At 48.1% G+C, this 24,169-nt stretch overlaps 1 protein-coding gene across 1 annotated transcript; it reads left to right on the top strand.

Annotated features, from left to right (window-relative positions):
* The first annotated feature begins 5,959 nt into the window (after window positions 1-5,959).
* Window positions 5,960-24,169, top strand: HRK (harakiri, BCL2 interacting protein). Its single transcript, XM_031443285.2, has 2 exons — window positions 5,960-6,412; window positions 19,386-24,169. Exon 1 carries the CDS (start codon window positions 6,081-6,083, stop codon window positions 6,354-6,356), a length of 276 nt encoding a protein of 91 aa, XP_031299145.2. The 5' UTR covers window positions 5,960-6,080; the 3' UTR covers window positions 6,357-6,412; window positions 19,386-24,169.

Here is a 24,169-nt window from a genome sequence, read left to right as displayed (position 1 = left end):
CCTAATCCTGTATGACCTCATCTTAACTTGTTTACATTTGCAAAGACCTTATCTTCCAATAAGGTCGTATTCATGGTGTCCAGATGGAGACAAACCTTGGAGGACACTATTCAACCCAGTACACTGCAATATCTGGAGCTGTGGCAGCCATACTTCATCCACGAGGCAATAAACCTGAGGACCAAAATCAAAATACTGAGGACTGTGGAACAGAAGCAAAGGCATAGCCCTATTCTTTTTTTTTTTTTTTTTTTTTTGCAGGGAGTGGTGGTAATTAGGTTGGTTGGTTGTTTGATTAGTTTATTTATTTACTTAATGGTGGTACCGAGGATTGACCCTAGGACCTCCTGCGTGCTAAGCCCGCACTCCACCACTGAACTATACCCTGATTCTTAATGAAATATTTGCACCATAAACCCAACCCTGAGCTTGTCTTCCTCCAGATCAGGGGTCAACACACTTTTTCTGTAAAGGGCCAGAGAGTAATAGTTTACCCATTGCAGCCCAAACGATTTCTGTTACAACTATTCAACTCTTCTGTTGCAGCAGAAATGCAGCCAGAAACAATACATAAATGAATAAGCATGACCGTATTCCAGTAAAATTATTACAAAAACAGGCAGCAGACCGACTGGCTCACACACCATAGTTTGCCAATCCCTGCTCTGGACTTATTGTCAAGTAACTAATAAAAATCCTATGACTCAAGTATTTATCAAATGCATACCACCTGCTATACCTAGGGCAGGGTTTCTCACACTTGGCACTATTGACATTTTGGGCCAGATAATTCTTTGTTGTCTGTACACTGTAGGATGTTAAGCAGCATCCCAAGCTTCTACCCATTAGGCTAGCGACACCCTTCAGTTTTGACAACCAAAAAACATCTCCAGACTTTGCCAAATGTCTCCTGGGGAGCAAAACTGTCCTTAGTTGAGAACCACTGATCTAGAGTAAATGGCTAGAAATGGAATCACCAGGTCACAGGGCATGTGAATGTCCAGTTTTTCTAGGTCTGCCAAATTGTTCTCCAGTATTTATCCTCATTTACCCTCTCAGCAGTATAATTTCAAGTCTAGAGATTCGATTGTTTAAACCAAGCTCCTCCGTTGGCTGCAATAAAGTGATTATTGCCTGAGCAAAGGACAATATGTCTGAATGTTCACAGCAGGAGTGCAAGTTTAATCAACCCTATCTGTTGTGACTCTGGTAATCAAGGCATTTGGTTTTATTTAAGTGAGGTTTACCCTTTACACTTAAAGTATTGATGAGACTATAATTATGGGCTGGTTAATCTTTTCTCTCCTGCTGGGGACATTTGTCTGCTATTCACTCTTTACTTACAACAAAAAGAATCTTAAGGGAGAAGTAGCAAATGAATAATTAGGATATCCCTGGAGGAGTTACCCCATCTTTTCAGGTATCAGAGGGTTAAGTAGGATAAATGTGAGAGATGAGCGCTGTCCTGCTCCAGGGCTATTGAATGCAGGGGACTTCCCTGGGAATGAATGTGATGTAATTGAATATTGGACTCACTGAAATATGAATCCACTTGTTTTCCCAGTGGGTTTGGGTCAGGGTCCCTGTTCTGTTTCTTAAGTGGATGCTTAATAATCCTGATACATCAACAAGGACCATAACTAACATTTATTGAGTGCCAAGCACTTTGCTAAACACTTGATACATTCTCTCTTTTAATCCTCGCAACAACCCAAGAGGTAGGTGCTTTGATTATTATTCCCATTTTACAGATGGGAAAGTAGAGGCTCAGAGAGATGAAAAATATGCCCAAGGTAGGGCCCAATATTGCATGGAGGGGCTAGGGTTCAAACCCAGGCCTTCCTGGCACAGAGTGTCAAACCACTGTGCTATTAGTCTGATTTTGATTCAAGAACCCTGTTGTTCACCAGGCCAACTCCTGGCATCAAATCTGGCCCTGGCATTAATACATGGCTTCAGGAAACACAGCTGCTTGGAGGAGGCAACAGCTGTTCATTCATTTACCACTTCACCAAGCCACGTGAATTAAACCATCATAAGGTAAGGCTCACTTGGTCTCAAACACCAGGCTAGGTAATTATTGTTTTAATTAAAGAAAAGAAATACACCCCCCACCCCCAATATACACACACTTCCTGCTCAAAATACTTGACTATTGATTCCTTTAGAAGGTAAGGGAATGATTTGGGGCAAGACTTTTTTATTTTTTTTAATGTTATTGATGATAATTCTACGTACATCACCATGTGTGTTTGAAAGTAGGAGAGACAAATCAGGATGCTTACCATTCATTCATTCTTTCCTTCCTTCCCTCCTTCCTTTTTCTTTCTTTCTTTCCTCCTTCCTTCCTTTCTCTCTCTCCCCCTCCCCCTCCCTCCCTCCTTTTCCCTCCCTCCCTACCTTCCTTTTTTCCTTCTACAAATATTTACTGAGCGTTGGCTATGTGCTAAGCCCAGTTTTAAGCACTGGAAATACCATAGGAAATCTTCATGGACTAGAAAAATCTGTCTTATTTCTTTACAAGAGAGGTTGCACATCCTTGCAATTGGTAGGGAAAGTATTCTCTGAATAAATGTATCAACTGGGTTTCATGGACTAGTTCTTAAAATAATTCCCTAAAACTCCTCCTCCCTTGAACATCTCCAACAGGACACAAAGAAGGAGGGAGGGGAACATGTGAACAGTCCTAGAACTCAGCCCTTCTCAAGAACCCAGGAAAATGTCCAAGCACATGCCTGGCAGTCAAAGTGGCCACAGCCTGCTGAGTATCTACTTCTAACTTCCCTTTTAGGGCATTCTCCCTGTCTCTCTCCCTGTCTCACTCCCTGTATAGCAGGGCTGCCATGACAGAGTGGGAAGGTTTAAACATCAGAAAGTTATTTTCTCACAGTTCGGTAGGTCAGAAGTCCAAGATCAGGGCATTGGCGGGGTTAGTGTCGTCTGAGGCCTCCCTCCTTGGCTTGCAGACGGCCGCCTCTCCACATGCCTGGTGTCTCTCTCTCTTCTTACAAGGACACCAGTCATATTATATTGGGGCCCCACTCTGATGACCTCATTTTAATTTAATTATCTCTTTAAAGAACTTATCTCCAAATACAGTCACATTCTAAGGTCCTGGAGCTTAGGACTTCCACATAAGAATTTTAGGGGGACACGGCCTCCCTCTACATAACAGCCTCCCTCCCTCTTCCCAAGTCCCCAGTAGTGACATAATGCTAAGAGAACACAAACTCTGGGGCCAGACAGCTGTATGATCTTGGACAAATTATTTAAAATGCTCTGCCTCAGTTTGCTCATCCAGAAAACAGGATGAAAAGTTGTACCTGTCCTATCACATATGGTTGTTAAATGAGTTAAGATGTTTAAGGCACTTAGAACAGGGCCTGGCACAGAGTAAACAACATATAAATATTCATTAAACTATACATTAAAATCAAAAATTCAATTTTACTGAAGTTTAAGGAGAGTGTTACTTCACTCTGCCAAAGAATTTGCTTTTTCTGGACAATTCTCAACATCAATGATGGGATCGCCCAGAGGCGATTACAGAGGAACCCTATAGATTGGAGGATGTGGGCTCTCCAACATTCTGCAAAGCACACTGTTTAGTGAGTCACGATCTACTTTAAAATAGTAACAGTAGCCAACATTTATTAAATGCCAACAGTGTGCTGGGCTTACTGGTGTGATCTTATTAAATGCTGTGAGATAGGTACTATTATTTTTCCTACTTAACAGTTGAGGAAACAGTCTCCAAAAAGCCTCAATGCAAGGCCTGTTTCCCCAGTTAGTGAATGGCCGAATAGGGCAGAACAGCTCTAAGGTGAGCAAATTAGGGGCTGACTGTCACGTGCAGAGAGTTGAGGGGAGAGAAAGAAGTCTTCTCTTTTCCCCCACTTATCCATCACCCCCTCTTCTCCCTCTGCTGAATGACACGTCTCCATGGCCAAGGCTGCACTCTCTCTGCTACAGAAAACATCCAAGCTGCTGGGACCCGACCCAGCGCCACCTCACGAGCCCAGCATTTCGAGGGGCAGGCTTCCAAACAGGGTAATAATCGTCCCATTAAAATTAATGTCCATGAAGTGAGCCGTTAAAAGCGTGCAGATTAAAAAGGGGGGGATGGAATTGTTCAATTTAAATCCAAAGGGCTTTTTAAATAGACACTGTATCTTCATTCTTGGAACGCTCAACCGGGCAGTGGATCAGGTCCCCTCTGCAAAGACTAGAGGGGATTAAGGAGGTGAGTCCCAGGAGAATGGGGAAGTGGTTCTGGCCAGAAGCAAAGGGAACCAAGGTTTATCCAGGGCCCACTGCATGCCAGGTGCTTGGCACACATTTCTCTCATTTAATCTCTGCCCCAATCCTGGGAGGAACGTATTATTATTCCCAGATTACAGGGGGCAGTATAAAACCGTGGTTAAGAGCTTAGAGCCTGGGGCAGACTGCCCCAGTTTAGATCCAAGTTTATTCTTCACTAACTCTGTGATCTTGGACAAGAGGCCTTACCTCCCTGTGCCTCAGTTTCCTCATCTGTAAAATAGGATAGTAATAGCACACTCTCACCACCCTAGAATTGTTAGGAAACTCACTTTAGGCTGTGTAGACAGGGGCCTTAGCCCAGTAACCTACACAGAAGGCACCCAGTGAGTGTTGACCATTACTAAGGGTAGGAGAATTGGGGCTGGGCAGATCTAAGAGATACCAAGATCACATTGCAGAGCTAGGATCTGATCCCTGACCATGCTCCAGGCCAAGGGGAACTCTCTCCATGATAAACCCAGACCCAAACTAAGTTCACAGTCTTGAAGAATCTTTTCTAAGTGACTGAAGGATTTATCAGGCCTTGGAAACACTCTGCCAGTGAGAAGTGGCAGATAAGAGCTGTCTTACCAGGATTTAGAAGACCAGCTTGGAGCCACCTCGAGGTTCCCTCGTTTTCTGAATCCCAATGGATTTAAGATGGGTGAAGGTCTCTGTCTCCCCCAGAGAATACTGAGAGCTCTGTCGCGCATCTGTACCTCCACCAGCAGGGACAACTGCAGATTTTCTTGTCTGGAAGGGCACAGGGGCAGCTCTCAGACCGGAAAAAAGGAGGCTCAAGTCTCCCATGCCGCCCATCTCCTACCCCACAGACCCCTCAGAGTCTCCATTGCGCATTAGATCACTGCTAGAAACTAACCCAGGCGGGAAAGTAATATTCACAAAAGAAGCAGACAAAAGTAAATTTTCTACTGGAAAACCCCTTGGGAAGATCTTTGGGGAGGGGGGCAGGTAGGCGCGGTGCGCCGCGAAGGGCCGATGCTAAGGGTCGACCCCCTAACCCTCCACCCGCCTCCATCAAGGCTTCTAGCGGCGCTGGGGGCGCTTTAGTGCCTGGTGGCGTAACTCAGACAGGGGTGGGGGCGTGTGTCGTCTGTGCTCAAATTCGCAGCCTACAGGTGCCGAGTCAGATCTGAAAGTACGCAAGTTGGGTTGAATCTGGCCCTCTCAAGAGATTTTGAATCGACCCATCTCTCCCAAACGAAACAATAGCTTCGGAATATTTTTGAATGAGGCAGCCGAATTCGATAACAGCTTCACTCAAAACGGCAAACAAGATTGCTCCCCTCGCCAAATCGGAACTGGAACTGAATTCGGGAAAATAGGAAGGAGAAAAACCTTGCTTGGCGCTCCACGCCTCCGCGGGGGTCTCCCGCGACCCCCCAAGTCCCGGACACCCGCGGCCGGTGCCTTCAGGCGTCCCAGCGCCGGGTGCTCCTCCTCTCCCAACCCGCGCGCCCCCTCGCTGCCGGCGCTGCTAGGGTTAAAAGTTACCTCTCGGTTTCTTCTGCCTCCAGCCCCCCCCCCGGGGGGCCGGATGATGTAACCCCCCTCCCCGCGCCCTCCCCGCCCCCCTCCACCATGTGACACTTTAATTAATAATAGCGCCGTCAGCACAACAAACGCACAACACAAGGAGAAACTTGGTGTCCAGGGGAGGCCCCCGGCGGCTGGAGAGCGGCGGAGGCGGGCGCAAAGGCCGGAGGGAGAGGAGGCGAGGGGCGGCCCGACGCGGGGAGGGAGCGAGGCGAGCGGTCATGTGCCCGTGCCCCCTGCACCGCGGCCGCGGCCCCCCGGCCGTGTGCGCCTGCAGCGCGGGCCGCCTGGGTCTGCGCTCGTCCGCCGCGCAGCTCACGGCCGCCCGGCTCAAGGCACTCGGCGACGAGCTGCACCAGCGCACCATGTGGCAGCGCCGCGCGCGGAGCCGGAGGGCGCCGGCGCCCAGCGCGCTCCCCACCTACTGGCCCTGGCTGTGCGCGGCCGCGCAGGTGGCGGCGCTGGCGGCCTGGCTGCTCGGCAGGCGGAACTTGTAGGAACGCGGGGCTTCTTGGTGGGGCCGGAGCCGAGACCCAGCCGGAGCGAGCAACAGGTACGCGAGCGAGCGCCAGGGCGCGGCGGCTGGGGACTGGAGACGCGGGGCTGGCTGGGGAGCGAGAGAGCCCCAAGTGCGGCTTTCTTCTCTTCCCATCTCCTTCCTCTGCTCCCTTCTCTCGCAAGGATCTCCGTCCCCCTCCTCGGCAGTCCCCATCTCTCCTTCCAAGCATCACGTCCACCGTTTCTGCCCCTTGTCTCCGACTCCTTAAGCGCATCTTGCCACTCCCTCCAGCTGGGTGGCTTTGGAAGGACTTTGGCCTCTATAAGCCCCACCAGCCTTTCAAGCAAACACAGTGGAAGTAAAAAGTGTGCTTGCTGTGAGAGAAGAGTCACCAGCCACACCAAAGAATTATAATCTATCGCGGTTTCAAGACAAGTCCCTAGTCTTCTTCCAAGTCGCTCCCTGGTCCTAAGTCGCCGCGGTCTCCATCACCTCAGCGCCAGACCCTCTGCTTCCTAAATGTCACTTCTCCACTTTCTGTTGCACGTCCTCGGGCGCCCCGAGCGCATCTCGCGAATTTCTCCTCCTCCAGGTTTCTGGCCGGCTCTTTCTCCGTAAAGCCCGCACACTTCGCAGTTTTCCTCTGCTCTGCCAACTTCTTCGCTGCTTCTTAGCAGCGGTGTCCCGTTTAAGGAGCTTGGCTTCCTTTTCACGAAATAGGGAGCTAAGATGAAGGAGATGCCCCGAAGTGGGCTGGGATCTGAGGCTCTTCGAGAAACTCCAAGGGGGGAAGCCTTAATGAAAGAGCATTGACTGAGCTTCTGGGGTGCCCAGCCCCGTTGACGAAGGGAATGTTTCAGAGGCTGCAGAATGCTTGGCAATGCGTGGTGGGGGGGTGGGGTGTGAGTATTGAACACCTAGTATGTTTGGTACCAGAGGCAGAATGGTATTGAGCACCTACTGTGTGCTAGGTCCTTGGGGTTGGGGAATTACTGAGCTCCAGCTGTGCGCTTGGCACTGTGCTAGGCGCTTTCGGGAGCGAACATGTAAGGACTGTCTTTTCAGATTCTGAAATAGAGAGGAGAGCCGTAGAGAATGGCGATGGAGGGAATCAGGCTGCGCCCAACATAGGTGGGTCTAGGCCCGGAAAGTGAAGGTCGAAGGTGAGAAGGCCAGGATCAGGTTGCCATGGCCCACGGACGCCAAGCGCCCAGGTCGCAGCCGAGCCCCACGGTGCAACGACACCCTGGGAAGCTGGCTCAGCGCCCGCAGGGAGAGGTGGCAGCCGGAGCGTGGGGGGTGGCAGCGCCCGGGAAGCTGCGGGGGTGCGCGGGGTGTGAGCCGGGAGCGCGGGCGACAGATGTCGCGTGGGCCGGCGCAGCCCGGGCGCTGGCGAAGAGAGGTGCGCTCTTCTGGGCAGTCTTTGCCCGGGTCCTGGAGGTCCCATCTACTGCTCCCGGAAGAGAGGCCCGGGTATACCCTCGACCGCAGGGGACCACGATGGGGTTGCTGAATCCTAGGGGCAGGACCGTTTTGTATGGGGCGCGGGGCGGGGGGGATGAGAAAAAGGGAGTCGAACAAGAGACGCGAAGCCCAAAGTGTGAAATCTAGAGAAAGGCGGAAGGAAGGTGGGAGAGGAGGGAGAGGAAAAACGGTGGCAAGACGAGGAAAGTCGGAGGAGCTGGAGAAAAAGAGACTTCTTGGAGAATAAGATAGTGGGAAAGTGGATTACAAAGATGGGGACCGAGAGGAATTCAGTAGAGATGGAGAAGAGGGCTTCCTCATGTCTTGGGGTCCAGGCAAGGCTGGAGAAGCGCTCCCTTACCAGGACTAGGCGGTGAGGGATGCTGGGCATCCCACCCAGAGGGCGGAGAATGCCCAGCCCAAGGAAGGCTGTGTGTGCGCTGTGTGCGCGTCGGGGCTGAGGCTGCTCCCAGGGACCCCAGGAGAAGGCTGTCGGCTGGGAGGTGATCCGAGACCTCTGCTAGGGCGCCAGCAGCGGATGGAGCGCGCCCCTCTGCGCTTGGACGCGGGGGAGGACCCACGGGGTAAGGGGAGGGGACGAGGAGGAATTTCGCTTGTGCGGTGTCAGCAGATAATTGAAACGGAAGAATTTATTTCTCCCTCCTCACTCTGCTTCTGTCCCAAAGTCCTGTGCTGCGTCCCGACTCCAGGTCACCCCCTCAGCACACCCCTGGGTTCTCCTCCCGCCTACTGTGTCGCGTCCGGACTTCCCAAGCAACCACACCCTCTAGGGTCCTTCCGTGTCTGCTGCCCAGACCCCAGGATGCCCAGCACAATTTTCCTGGAGCGTCACACCTCGCTCCCTCTGATCACTGTGCCCGCATCCCGGGGTTTCCCATTCCGGGTCTCCCAAGCTCCGCCCCTATCCTCAGGACTTGGATCCTCTCCCTGCTACCTACAACCCGGGCCTTTCTTGAGCTTTTGGCTTGACTGGGGGAAACCTATCTTCTCCCAGCCTTCGGTAAGTTAGGAAGAAGTGAAAGGAAATCCCCTGGAGAAAGAGTTTGTTGAGTGCTGTTTGTGGTCTTCTCCACATTTCCTATCCCAGAGGTTAAGTGGGGATGCTCACAGGGTTCCGAAGGTGTTCCAGGGAGGCCTGAATCAGCCACTAGGACTGACCATTTTCTTAGGCGTTAAGGGTTGAGCTTTACTATATGCACAACAGCAGTCTCAGCAAACTTGTTTTAAGCCTGTACTGTGAGCCGGCAATACTCTTCTCAGAAGTCCCATCAAACAAACAAACAAAATCCAGAAAGAACCTCTGAGATCCAGTTGTCCCATATGTAAAGTGGGGACAATAGTGGTACCTAAATGCATAGATGTTGTCAAGAGGGTAAAACGAAATCATATGCAGAAAGCTCTAAAACAGTGCCTGGTACATAAAAAAGAAAAACAAAAGGGAGCTATCATGACTATGATTACGCATTTAATACCTTTCTTTCCCAAAGTAGACAACATTTTACCATTGTCATTGCTGGTGATTCCATACCATTCCTGCTTGCCACCTGGGGAATCAGGGCCATGTGGACCAGGACAGTATAGCAGTTAAGAGCATGGCTTTAGGGTCAGATGGAACTGGATTTAAGTCCCAGCCTAGGAACTTTCTGGCAGTGTGACCTTGGGTAAGAACCATAACCTCTCTGAGCCTGTATCTGTAAACTGGAGCTGTATCTCTATCAAGGTTGTTGGGAGGTTGATGGGAGAGCATCCATTTCAAGTGCCCAGTGCAGTGCCTGGCACTTAGCAGAATCATCAGAGGATGTTATGGAATGGTTAATGCCATTCTTACTGTTTCAAAGGGGAAACTGAGGCAGAGAGAGTCCACCTAATTCATCCCAAAGGATCAGTGGCAACGTCAGAACTGGAATTGGAGTTTCTGTCTTTGAGGGCCTGCAGCAGCACGCAGCCCCTCCAATGACTTGAGGGGTGCAGGGGAGGAGGAGATACCAGGCAGCAAGCAGAGGGGGCAGTGAGCCTCGAATCCCTGCATTAGAGAGATTCCCTTTCTGAGAGAGCCTGGGGGAGGCTCCTTGGAGGCTGGGGAGGCCGGGAGGAGAATGGGTATGATTTAACCAGTCACTGCTGGAAGATACAGGAGAAGGAACAAAAGATGCTTTATGGTGAGTGCTGGCTGGCGGAGGCGTGGGAGGGAGGGAGAAGTGTGCTTTGGGAGGGGGCGGGGAGGGAGAGAGAAGGAGGAATCTGTCTGGGAGAGGGGACCAGGGGTGGGTAGAACCTTGCCTTGAGACTAAGGAGAAGGGGAGAAAGGGGGACTCTGCACGCCCAAGAGGCGACGTGGTCAGCTGCAGAGAAGATAATGGGCCAGCAGGAGCCTGCTTTAATGAATTAATGACGGCCTGGCCTGCCCACCAGACATGCTAACTGGTTCTTGGCAGGTACTTTGGGGATTAAGTGGTTAAACCTGGAGGCCCATCCCTCAGGCCTCCCTCCCAACCGGCTGCACCCCTGCTAGGATTACTTTTAGAGCTTGAAAGCCTAGGCAAGGAAGGAAAGGAGGGAGCAGAAGGGGAGACAGTTGTTGGGGGTTGGGGAAGGTGGGGAGGAACCTACCCCCCTCCTGGGAAGGAGCCAGATGTGCAGGACTATGGCAGCCTTTCTGCCACGTGGTCCCTGTCTGCAGTCACCTGCTTGCCCAGTGAGAGGCCAGAGCACAAGTGACTGAGCTGTGGATGGAAAAACAGCCACACCCGGGGATAAACATACCCCCAGATGTGGGCTGGGTGGATTTAGCAACTGCACCTCTGGTTTTTGAAAAGTCAGCTTTTCAGGCCTACATTTGGGGTAGGGAGGAGTGGAGTGAGGGCTTCTGTTTCCCTTCTGATCATCACTGTGTGTGACAGCATTTCCCAAGAGCTGCCCCACAGTATCCCTAACCCTTGGCAACTTGCCTGTCACATAGTGGATACAAAATAACTATGATGAAGACATGAATCAATCAGAAACGATACAAGATGACTATTACTGTTTCCCAAATTCAGCTTCTTTCCCTTATTCACCTATTACTTATTGAGTGCCTACTGTGTGCAGGGCACTGTGGACCCAGGAAGGACACAGAAGCCCCTGCTTTCATGGAACCCACATTTTAATGGTAAGAGACAGATGATGAATCAATAAAGATTGCTCTGGTTGCTGTTGCTGTGTAACTAATTACTCCAAAACTCAGTGGTTTAAAACAGCTCTTTGATTATGCTCACCTGTTCTGTGGGTTAGACATTCAGACCGGGCATAGCAGGGGCGACTTGGCTCTATTCCTGGCTGGCTGGGGGCTGGAGTCATGGTGGGGGTCGTGGGAGGGGAATCTTCATTTCCAGATTGTTGATGCTGGGCGCTGGCTGGGATGGCCAATCAGAGCATCTATACTCAGCCTTCTGTTGTGGCCTGGGCTTCCCCACAGCAAGCATGGCAGCCTCAGAGTAAATGGATTCTGACCTGGTGTCTTAGCGCTCCAAAAGCAAACATCCCAGGGCGGGGGTGGGGCAAGTGGAAGCTGCTTTGCCTTTTCTGACCCAGCTTTAGAAATCCCTTTGGTTAAAAGCAAGTCATAAACTGACCCAGATTTAAGGGGAGTGGAGTTAGACACCACCCCATGGGGGAGTGGCAAGGTTCTAGACTACCAGGTGGGAGAGGAGATATTGTTGTGGCCATTTGGGGATTATGCGGTTCTAACAGAGACAATTTCAGAAAGCGCTGAGAGCTCTGAAGACTACACAAAGGAAATGTACCTCAGAAGTATGCGGGTTTGGTTACAGACCACTGCAATAAAGCGAGTCAGGAATGTTTTGGTTTCCCAGTGTGTATAAAAGTTATGTTTACAAATAGATAAAAAATGAATTTCTTCTGTGTAGCATAGGGAACTATATTCAATATCTTGTAATAACCTTTAATGAAAAAGAATATGAAAATGATTAAATGTGTATATATATATATATATATATATATATATATATATATATGCTCGGGACATTGTGCTGTACACCAGAAATTGACACATTGTAACTGACTATACTTCAATTTTTAAAAAAGTTATGTTTACACTATACTGTGATCTATTAATTGTGCAAAAGCACCATCTTTAAAAACAATGTACGAACCTCAATTAAAAACACTTTATTGCTAAAAAGTGCTAACCACCATCTGATCCTTCTGTAAGTCATAATCTTTTTGCAATAATCACGTCCAAGATCACTGATCACAGGTCACCATAACAAATATAATAATAATGAAAATGTTTGAAATAGTGTGAGAATTACCCAAATGTGACACAGAGACACGAAGTGAGGCAATGCTGTTGGAAAAATGGTGTCGATAGACTTGCTTGATGCAGGGTTGCCACCAACCTTCTATTTAGTAAAAAACAAAACAAAACAAAACAAAAAAACATATATATATATATATATATATATCATATCTTCGAGGTATGCGTGTCATAGAGAGCGCCTGGGGCACTCGTTACCTGCAGTGCCTGGTGATGGTCACTTTGAGGAGGAACCAAGGGACTAGTGACTTAAGTGACAAGAAACCAGACAGGGCACTTGGAAGAGAGGTGTTCTAGGAAGAGAGAATAATAGCACATCCAGTGCCCTGGAGGTGAGATTTCTACACGGTATGTTTGAGGAAGAGAAAAATGAGCAGTGGGCTAACATCACATGAACTTGGTGGAGAGGAAGTCAGAGAGGGGCTAGATCAGGTCGTGGTAGGGAGGTTGAGTTTTGTTGTAAAGGGATTCACAGGTGTCGACAGCACATGTAGAGGCACTTGACAAGAGGGGAATTAGACGCAGTGCAATTAATGGGGCTATGTTCTATCCTCATGCGTTTGCAAACTTGAATTGAGCACCAGCTCAGAGACAGGCAACAGGATACAGGGATGTGAAGATAAATTAGTCCTAGCGCCTGGCCTCAGATGCTCCTAGACCTCAGGGCAGGGGCAGGAGACCCTGGCTCTGACCCCCCCACCCCAGCCTCTCAGTGGAAATGAACTAGTTCACCTCCTGCCGAGGTCTGAGAGGTCTGGTCCCCGAACCAGCTCCCCAATGCCCAACCCTTGCCCAACCCTGAGCACCCTCCAGAACGTTGTGGGTACTGGCTGGATTTCTATCACCTAAGAAATTTCATCATTTAAGTCAGTATTGTCTCTCCTCCCTCCTTCCTGCCCTAAACTGGTGCCTGTGCTACTGATGCTTTAGCCCACATCAGGGAAATGCCTCCTTTCAGTATTGCTGGTTACCCAGGAAAAGAGAAAGTTCCTTTACTCCCCTGTGCAGAGAAAATCGGCTGCCCCACAGAGTGTTGCCATCTTTGAACCTCTGCTCCACAGGCCACAGACTTGGGCAAGATGGAATTAAATAGCCTTGGGAAACTTAATACAATATTCCTTTTTAAAAATAGCTTCTTTCTTGATTACAAAAATATTACAAGTTCATTATCAAAAACTTAGAAAATACTGAATAAAAGAAAACTTTAGTCGATTGTTTTTAATCTCACTACCCATTGTTAATATTCTGATAGATATCTTTCCATTTTAAAAAATTCACTGAGCAGTACTTTAACAAATGGAATCCCTCTGAATACATTCTCTGTAATCTGACTTAGTCATTATATCACGGACATTTCTCTGTGCTTTATAACAGTTTCTATGACACATTTCTTAAAGGTTGTTTAGTATTTCACTGTTTGACTGTTCCATCATTTACCTTCTCAGTCTGCTATTATTGGGCAGTTAGATTATTTCCAGTGTGACGCAGTGCATCCTGGGTTATCACTCTTTGGGCACAAGAATGCCCACCAGTGGAAGTTTGATATCAAAGTGTATAAAAACATTCTTTTATTATAAGGGTTGTTTAACGAGTATAAAATATAAAATCTTGTGGTAAAGACCCAGAAGGACTTTCTAGATAAACTCTGACACTTGTTCCCATTTCTCATTTATGTCACTGGCGTAATGTGATTATCAGCTTGGCTTGGAGCTGGCTGTGACCATCCTCAGTTAAATCTATGTTGTCTTCTTATGGAATAGTCTTCGTGGACCACACTTCTAGCCATTGTTTGAGTGGATGAGTGCTGATGATCCCTGGCGTGCCCATCCCAACTTCAGGGAAAGATTCCAAGTCACAGCAGTGTCACCAAGGGTTTGGAGAGCTTCCTTGCCTGCCTGGCTGTACCTGTCACCATGGTACAGCCGTGCACCACATTCATCTGATATTCTTAGATCTGGCACATGGGACTTAATAAATACCATAGGATACTAACATACTGGTGGTGGGGAAATATAGATGAAGTATTTTTGGAGGGGTCTTCAGAGATTGGGTATGTGTCAGGAGCTATGGATAGATTTGAGAAGAGGTACCACCTTCAAAGATAGCCCATACTGAAAATGTTTTAGCCTCTTGGCACACCATGGGGCCTAATTCTGGATTCAGAAAGTTTAACTGCTGGTAACTGTTTATCTCGTTCACCCAGATTTTATGGTGAGGCAGGACAGCTTGGTGGAAAGCAGCATGGACTTCGGAGTCAGGTGGACTTTCAGATCAGGTCCTGATCTGCCATTTACCAGTTGTATGACCTTAGGCATGTCCCTCTGCCTTCTTGGCAGTATAAGGCATGTCACTGGTGTTTAGAAAATAGGAGAAAATGGTAAATGATACTGTGGGATAGTGCTGTTCTTATTTGGTGTAAATTTCAGTCCATGGGCCCATAGTCAGAGGATGGTGGGAACCCTTAGGGGGCTTTTCTGAAAGTGGTTGCTAATCCTGCCCCCCGCCCACCAGTGCAGTGACTCACCAACAGCCTTCTTAAGCCCCTGCACCAGGGCTGGGGGAACCCCTAGGACGAGACTCCCCAACCTGGGGGACACTGGCCTCCAGGTCCCTGGAGGGCCCTCATCCTGTTATTTTGCCTTTCACTGTATCCCAGCACCTGGCCCAGTGACCAGCACAGAGCAGGCATTCACTGACTACTGAATGAATAGATGGATGGATGGGTGGGTAAATGAATGAATGCATCTGGGAGAGACTCAGGGAATTTAGGACCCCCCAGAAATGAGACACAAAATTGACTGATTTCATCTTCCTCTATCCCCTTCCCCTAACTTCAGAGAGAAACCATAGCTTTGACCCAAGTCTCAAATGATCTATGATCCAAAGAGGTCACCGTTCTGGTAGCCAGAGGTAGACATGACTTTAGAAATCGCCTAACCCAACTCCTTCACCTTATAGACGGGGAAACCAAGGCATAGAGATAACTACTGTGCATCAAGACGAGGCTCTTCTCAGCTGTAGGAACAAGGGAGTGAGGCTTCTGCTTTGTCTAACGCTGCAGCAGGTCCACAGCTCACAACTTCCCACCTGCAGCACCCCAAGTAGGGTCTCCAGGTTTCCTGTTCTCCCCTCTGCCCGCCTGCCCTTCCACTCTGTGGGTGAAAAGTGGAAATAAGGGACATTTTTACAAAGGCGTTTCATGAGTCTCTTCAGTTGTGAGCTTTGATTGTGAGTCAGCATTTGAGAAAGTTCCTTATGAGCCAAGTTTGAGGAAAAACATCCCAGGGGCAGGACAAGTGGCTCCTAGGGGGCGGTGGCCTTTATGTTTTTAAACTAGTTTTAAATTGTACAATGACTCCTTGCTCCTTGCAAAAAAAGAAAAGAAAAAAATACATAAATGATACAGAGTTAAAGTGTATAAAGTACTGTAAATGCTCTTTTACTGTGCCCCCAAAGCTGCTCCCCTGGGGTAACTTTGAGTCTGAAGTACATTAAAACAACAATAATAACGACAACAAAGGCAGACCTTACTATGTGCCAGACTTCTAAGTGCCTCACATATGTTAATACTTTCAGTCCTTACATCAACACAGTGAGATTCACTATTATTGTCTGCTTTTTCCATATAAGACAGCTGAGGCCCAGAGAGGTTCATAACTGGCCCAAGGTCACACAGCTTTTACGTGCCTGAATTAGGATTCCAATTCAGGTGTTGAGTGTTGAGTGCCAGAGTCTGGGCTCTTAACCAGTACACTATTTTGCCCTTCTGCCATACCTTTCAGTATGGATATGTAGACAGAGATAGATATTTGTGTACACACACACACACACACACATTCATTAAAGGAAAAAACATCTGGGATCCTGCTATTTGGCCATTTGCTCTTTTCAGTTAAGAATCATAGCTATCTTTCTGTCTTAGTCATGTTTAGATTTGCCTCTTTCTAATATGCACGTAGCTTCCTTTGTTAACTCGGTCTCCTACCGATAAATACATGGGGATTGTTTTCAAATTTGTAATAAATTCCAAATTCATTACACATACAGCTGGAGGGAACATCCTTGAGCACATTTATGTGACTGCTTCTGTGGGCTGGATCCCTGGTCTAGGGCGTCCAATTAAAAATCCCCCAACAGCGTATGCACAGGCCCACCCTCTGACTGTGATGACATGGTGTCCACTGGCTCGCTGATGCCGCGCAGAGGTGTGCTTCTGATGTTCCCCTTTCACTGTGGTCACCAACCTGTAACCAATACATCACAGGCACAGGAATTTGTCCACTTAGCAGCCCTGGGAAAGCCTTAGAAAGACTCATTACATACAGGCTCAGTGATTTACAGGTAGGGAAAGTGAAAATCATTTGCTGGTCCTAGTTTTGCAAGAAAACGATACCGTTTCTCTCCTGATGCCATGGTTACGTTCCCTTCATCATCTCCATTCAACTCAGGTGTCGACACAACCTCCGCTGTCACCACATTCAGGTGCACTTCCCTGCTCATCGTGGTCCCCTGTTTGAGCCGTACTTTGTCACTGCCCTTGCACCTTTCTCAGTCAGGTCCTCTCCCCACCAAAACAATCCTGTCTTCTTCCAAATGTGGACGAACTATGTATGTGTGTCTTCAAGGCCCCGTTCAAATCCAGCTTCCACTCTGAATTTTTCCTGGTGAGTGTAATCGCATCCTGACTGCTGGGCTATAAACACACCTGCAGACAATGGTCTGTTGCAGTCCTGGCCTCTCGTATTTCATGTCTTCCCCAGTGAGACGGGAGGCAGACTGAAGACAGGCACTCGGCTTTATCTCGTGCAGAGAACAATGCTTAGCACAAAGTCAACACACTCAACAGCACACAGTAGGTGCTTAATAAATGTGGTTCCTTTCTCTCCCTCCAGCCTTCCATTTTGTCGCCGTGTTTAAGGCAGCATAATAACCTACAGGCTGATGCTACTGACTTTCATTCTATAGGTTAGTGTAACTACACAATAAAGTGAGATTTTTTTTTTAGGGGTTACAGAAGCTGGTTTCCATAAACTAAATCAAGTGTGTTTCTCAACTGAGTTGATGGATGACTCTGATTCAGTATTCCTTGAATACCTAGGGCAGCTACACAGTAAAGCAGACAGTCTCCTGCACTTGTGCCCTGATGGGCTAGGAGGGGAACGGGCTGGTGCGGGAATGGTAGGCTGGAGGGCGATGGTGCAGCTCCAAGGCAAAAGGTTTGCAGTTACTGATCCAGATCCTCGTGACTGTCAGCTAATGTAGGCTGTGGGGGGTCTGTGGGATTACGACTTCCCTCTTTCATGCAGTTGTATCATTATCCAAATAAGAGGCAGAGAGCACCCCTAAAGTGAGTCATCAGGAGAGTTTAGTAAAGGTTTGATGGCAAAGGGTTGGCAGAGTTTAGGAAATCAGTGAGGGACCCTGCAGCACCCCCGGCCTGAAAGTGAGGTGAAGGAATAGGACGCGGAGCCTGGAGAGGCTCCTGGAGCTGCACCGGAGGGCTTCCTGGCAGGCACTGTGGCTGATCTGTGCCCTGATCGCACTGTCCCATTACTGCCTTCTGCGAACTAGACCTGGCAGGAGGCCAGAGGCCAAGGGAGCTAGCCTGTTGGTGCAGTTCCTACAAGTCAACATCCCGGACTTTTTCCTACTTGAAGGTCATAAAGTGCTCTCTCTCCCCCTTTCTCTCCTGCACATATTTATACATCGTATCTACGTCTATACATACCCCCGGAGAGACTCGGTCTGCATCCCTCACACGGCAGTTCTCACACCACCTGCTTTAGAGTCATGTGTGAATTGTTTTTACCTCCTCTGCTAACTCTCCAACCTCCTGTCTTTGCTTGAGCCTCATTAAGCTCCCTGACCTAGTCATGGTAATTCATTCCTGTGTCCCGTTTCTTCTCCTTTCCTCCCCTCCCATCCCCCTCTCTCTGCACCCCCTTCCTCTACTCCTCTTCCTCTTCCTGATACAATTTGGATCCCATGAAATCCGTCCTTTTAAAGTGCACAAGTCAATGGTTTTTATTATATTTCCAAAGTTGTGCAGCCCTCCCCACAACCAATTTTAGAGCATTTTCATTTCCCCGGCAGAAGCCCTGTACCCATTAGCAGTTACTCCCCAGTTACTTGCATTCCCTAACCCCTCTTCCCTGCCCTGGGCAGCCACGAATCTGCTTTCTGTCTCTATAGATTTGCTTGTTCTAGACATTTCCTATAAACAGAATCATGCAATATTTGTCCCTTCATGCCTGGCTTCTTTCATTTAGCATCATGTCTTCAAGGTTCATCATGTAGCATGTATCAGTGCTTCATTCCTTTTCATGGCCAAATAATATTCCATTGTATGGAAGTACCCCATTTAATTTATGCATTCATCACATGATGGACATTTGGGTTGTTTGCACTTTGGGGCCATTTATGTACAGGTTTTTGTGTGGCCAAATGTTTTCCATTCTCTTGGGTATATGCTGTTTTTTCTGTCCTGCCTGGAGTACCTCATCTGATTCTGGCTAATTCCCTGGCATCCTTCAGTACTCAGCAGGGGTTTGCCTCTTTCTCTGAGGAGCTTTCTCTGACTCCCCTGCTCTATCATGAGATGCCTCTCCTCTGGGCTCCTATAGCCCAAGTTTACCCAGATTGCGTGCTCTCCTTGTGACACTGTCGTTACCAATTTCTTCCTGTCTCCCTCTGTTTGGCCTCTGAGCTCGTTAAGGGTAAGAACTTTGTCACTGGATCTGTAACATCTAGGATAGTGCCTGGCATGTTTGGCAGTGAATGGATGGATGGATGGATGCAGGCAAGCAGAGACTGTCCTGCAAGTCTGCCTTGAATATGGATCTATGAGATGAATAGATGACGGTCCTGTTCCTGATTTGGAGGAGCCAAAAAGTAGCACGGTTACCTATCACAGAAGATGTCTATGCAAACATCTAGGTCTGAAAACAGAGATGGGTGTGTGTATGGGGGGGTGCATGAGGAAATGTATGTTTATGGAAAGCTGCTACATGGACAGGACTTTGAGGGGTGGGGCAGCACCAAGACTAATTTTAGGGGGACCTGTCTTCCATAATCAGAGCTTTGGTGCCTAGCAGCTCTCTCCCATCCCCTCTAGCTCCCGACACAGGACACGTGGGGCTGGGTGTGCAGGAGCCCAGTGCACTGACACCATCTTCAGTGGCTGATGCACGTGCCTACTGACTGAACTGCAAATCTTTATTTCTGCAGGTTGGTGAAAACCCTGTGTCCTTGGAGAAAGCTGGTTCCCGTTTTCCTGAGGGGGAGCCCAGAGCTTGAAAGGTCGCAGCTGGCACTTCGAGAAGGAAGTGGAGAATAAAGACGGCGCCTGGAGCAATAGTAGCAACGTGGAATGGGACTGGGGAAGCCCCTTGGACATCCAGCTGCAGAAACAGACACCCCAACGCTATTTACAAACAGCCCTATATATATATAAAAAGAAAATATGAATATTACTATTCAGTGCATGCCTTGTTGAGGACGTGGTCCCCTCCCTTTTCTGCACCTTCCGATGTGAACTTTGATGCTCTTTCCTGTCTGGGGCACTGGAAGAGAGATCGTTACTGTGTACCTAGAAAATCTGCAAAGACTGGTGGGGATTAGCCTCAGAGGTGACCAACCGCCTGGGAGGGATGCTGGTGGAGGACGAGGTGAAACTGCAAAAGGCAAAATAGAAAGAAAAAGTGAGGAGGACTTGGGGCCAATTCTGTAGGGGCAGTCTGGGATACCTCCATTTCTTAACTCTTGACAAGTCCTAATCTATCTCTCTCCCTCCCTAGATAGATGGCTAGTCCCACTGTCACATCAAGACAAATGGGATTTTTTTTTTCCTACCAATCTGGTGTGTCTGGTGCTTCACCTAAATTTTGCTGGTGCTAAGTGTGTTCTTGCTGGTGCTGCCATGGTATTCTGCGGCCAGACCAGCAAGGCCCGGGAACAAGAGAGATTACTATTTTGCTGTTTTGGATTCTCTTTTTTTAAGGGATCAGTCACAAAGTGCCACTTGAGAGTCTTTTCTCTTTCTCTACGTGGGGATGAATATCCAGAGGTGTTCTGGAGCAAACCTTGGGGTCTGGGAGGAAGTGGAGGGGATGGCACTGAGTGGCTTGCTGGTTATGTGGTGGAAAGCTGACCTCACATACGACTTGCTTGCAGTCTCCTCCACCCCCACAGAAGTATCCTGGGAGTTCAGTCCACAGCCTCCCCCACTCCCCAAGGGGATTTCAGGGCTTAGGTTTTATGGATTAAAGAGCCAAGAAATGGCTACGTTGTGGTCAAGGGTGATTTATAAGCAAGGGAGGTTGGGGGAGGGAGAGGGTCATTTAAATGAAATGCACCAGCATCTCACTGACTGACAGAGGGTCTGATTTTTTTTTTTTTTTTCCAAGATAAGCTACTATTTTCAGAAGTTTCTTGAAGGGCTAAAAAAGAAAAAGATGTGTGCTGGACTGAGACTTGGCTGCAAAGACTCTTCAGGGAGCGATGATTATTTTTTTGCTTTCATTAAAAATAAATCCAACAACAGGTATTCCTCTGTGCAGGACACACACTGCCTTTTTCAAAACTGAGTTGGTGAGGCACCAGGCTGCAGGTTCAGACAGTCGCTCTTCAAAGCTGGATTTGCAGATCACCACCCAGAACCGACGGACAGGGGGTCTGCGGTGCTGGTTAGTGCACACCCTTCCAGTTCTAAGAAGCCAGCAGAGGGATCAGCCATTTTAAGGTTGACATGGGGCTGAAACAGCCATTCTTCCCCATGGGCTTTGCTGAAAATTACCAGGTCCTTTAGAATGCAGGAGCTTTCAGTGCTGCTGCAAGCTGGGAGCTGTCTTTCTTTCTTTAAAAAAAAACAAACAAAAAACTATGCCTTATGTTTTCCTAAATAGCCCTTTAAAGAAAAATGCAATCCAGAACTGCTGAAGGTGAGGGCAGCTTCCCCTCTCCTCCAGACAGCCTGGAACTCAGCAAAACAAAAAGGAAAGCTGATTTTTGGGGAACTTGTTTCCCTTCAGGGCTGGAGCCCTCCCTACAGTTACGTTTACAGGGGACGGTGTGTAGGCAGGGGTCGGCAGAGAGCCGCAGGTGGCATTCCCACCAAGCCAAGAACTTAGAGAAGGCAGATGAATTAGAATGATACGACGTGCAGACACTAGTCTTTCCCGCTTACCCCATTTTCTGGGACCGGGGTTTTCATTACTGTAGTTGTACGTGATCACAGCTCTCTTCTGCTCCTTCAAGGCTGCGCCTTCCAGACTGCAGTGGGGACAGCTGACCACCTAGATGCAGGTTAAAGGTCAGGAGATCCCTTTTTTGACCCTGATTAGCTTATGACATTTCCTCTAGAGAATCCAGACTCCAAATGCTGGGGTTTTGGGCAATACTGATTTCAATGAAGCCACACTGCTGAGAGAACTGGGCACCCAGGACCTTCCTGATGGAGCTTTACAGCCAAGTCCCTTGTACATATTCTCTTGTATTATTAGAAACTGTGTATTTATCTAATCCTGGCTTTTTTCTTGCACATCATTAATTTGAGTGCATTTCTCAACTGCCCCGATTTTTGACAAGGGGTTGTTTTTAATGCTTGTTTTTATATGAGATTTGACTTCTTGATGGACATTTGTATTAGGAAATTGAAGCATGATATATATGTATATATTGTCTCCACCGTCTCTCCTATTGCATTACTTGAATTGCATGAGATAGTGGGGTGGTGGTTTTTTTAAAAAAATATTTCCACAGTGTGCAAAGTGCTGGCACCATCCCTCCTTCTCTTCCCCCTCCCTTTTCTCTGGCTGCCAAGGAGTCATTGATTTTGATTAGCTTCACTGCAGAGCGTCTGTGAAGAGAGAGAGAGAGGGAGGGAGGCTTTGAAATAAATTTAAAAAAAAGACCTCATATCGGGTTTCAGCAGACAGCAATGTGTGTGTGTGTGTGTGTGTGTGTCCGTGCAGAGCAGAGGGAGGCCTCTGAGATCATCGTTTAGGTAGCTTGCTGCATAATGAGGTGAGGAGAAAACAGAAAGATCTCCTTCCTGGTTGTTCTCAGAGGATGGGGGTCCAGGAACCACAGGGATTGGAACCTCTTGGGACATCAACATTCCAACTTAGATCCATTCCCTTCTGGAAGCTTCTCTCCTCTACCCCCAACCCCCACGAGCAAATAAGATCTCTTTTCCCCTTTTCAGATTTGGGGGTTCCATTTCACATTCCCTTTGGCATAGATATAGCTTGAGTAACAGGTTTCTTTGGGGGAGCCCATGTGCCTCTGTGGCTGCTGTCCATGGTCCTAGGCTGTGTGTCTCCTAGAACTCAATTCCCATTTTGTTCCTCTTTCATTGGGATACTGGAGACTTCTTTTCCACTTCTTCCAGTGGTCTCATTTTAAAATTCTTCTCTATTTTGATGGGGGAAAAAGGTGATTTAAACAATACTGTCACAGAACAATGGAGCTGTGACTCTGGTTTCACAATTTATGTATCTGAGCTCATGCTTTATTATCATGTTTCTGACAGTGACAAAATATCACTTCCCCTCACTGGGAAATTGGCAAAGTCCTCCTCTGATCCTGCACAAGTATCTTTTGGGGACACTGGCTTGCTGCTGTGGACTTGTTGAGTGTCCATCTGGTATTAGAAGCTGCAGTGACCAGAAAACAGGTTTTGTTCTTCAATGTTGATACCAGTTCCTTTTCTGAATGACTTCTTAAGTCCATCTGGGCCAATCACAGGGCCAGAAGCAGGTTTGGGGGTGAGGGGACAGGCTAGACACCCTGGCCTAGTCCCATGGGAGCTGATGGAGGGAGGAAGTTGATATCAAGAGTGTCATTTTAAAGCGTAAACCAAAAGTTATTTTTAAAAGTTGAATTTGTTCTTTCAATACCTGTTTATTGAGCACCTACAGTGTGCCAGGTTGTAGAATCTCCTTTAGAAAGATACTTATGTATTGATGATGGAGGGGTAGACCTGCTTGGAACCAGACGATGCTGAACGTCCCTTTCCAGTCTGGTTCACGGTGTTTAACAGATTTAACAGGTCATCACTGTGTCCCTAAGCCTTGCTGGCAGGTTATTTTATAGTATTTATATTTACTGAGAGCTACATTACCATGAAGGTGATTCAAAAGCTGACAACCTCAACTCATTCCCAGCACGAAAAGACTGGTTCTTGCTGCTTCACAGTAAAGAAAGCACCCATGTATGGCGGGCTCACACCCCCAAGCACTGTGTTAAGTGCTCATGTTTCCCCCTTAGTTATTCCTCATGCTCACTCCGGAAGACAGTGCTGTTACGATTCCCATTTTACAGTTGAGAAAGCTGAGGCTCAGAGAGGTTATGAAATTTAGCCTAAGTTGCATGTGAAGAGGCTGAGCCAAGATCCGGATTCAGGTTTGCCTGACTCCCCCTCCACATCCCCCAAGTCCATGAGCTACCTGTCCTGCTACACTGGGTCCCTTCCTGAGCTGGTTCCACGGCACTACTAGTTCAAGGGCAAGCCCAAGCCTGGGGCCCAGTAAGGAGCAGGGGAGCCTGACTTAGGTTGCATCTGGGGACACTCTAGGACAGGCTGGATGGTTTAGTTGGGGATTTTATGTATCTGTTCCCTGCCTTTTGAGTTCCTGATTTCTATAAGGTCCCTGGGACAAGCATCTCATTTGCAAACATGCGTTGTTCAACTTACTTCCTAGGACATGGGAAGCCTTTCTCACCTCCTTCCCGTCCCATCCCCCACTTGAACCCCCAAGTTCCTCCCCTCAAGGTCTTTTGCACTATAAGTGCCCAGGAGCCCGTGTGTGCGGTGGGGATGGCTGTGGGGCTGTTTGGAACCTCAGTGAGGCCTCTGACTCAGCTGGAGAGGCAATAAGCTTGGGGACATTCCGTTCTGGGTTCTACCCTTGCCGGTTCGTCATGCTCTTTCGTAAGAGGAATTTCGTACCTTGGAGATGCTTTGTACATATTTGTAATGACTTTATTAAAAAATTGGTTGTGTGCTTCCA

Source organism: Camelus dromedarius, chromosome 31 (genome assembly GCF_036321535.1).
Source record: "Camelus dromedarius isolate mCamDro1 chromosome 31, mCamDro1.pat, whole genome shotgun sequence".
In the NCBI taxonomy this organism is placed as follows: Eukaryota; Metazoa; Chordata; class Mammalia; order Artiodactyla; family Camelidae; genus Camelus; species Camelus dromedarius.
The sequence above is the reverse complement of the archived record's forward strand: the minus strand, read 5'-3'. Positions and strand labels throughout refer to the sequence as shown.

Coding starts and splice junctions, on each gene's coding strand:
- HRK (XM_031443285.2), top strand. CDS start 6,081: ATGTGCCCGTGCCCCCTGCACCGCGGCCGCGGCCCCCCGGCCGTGTGC.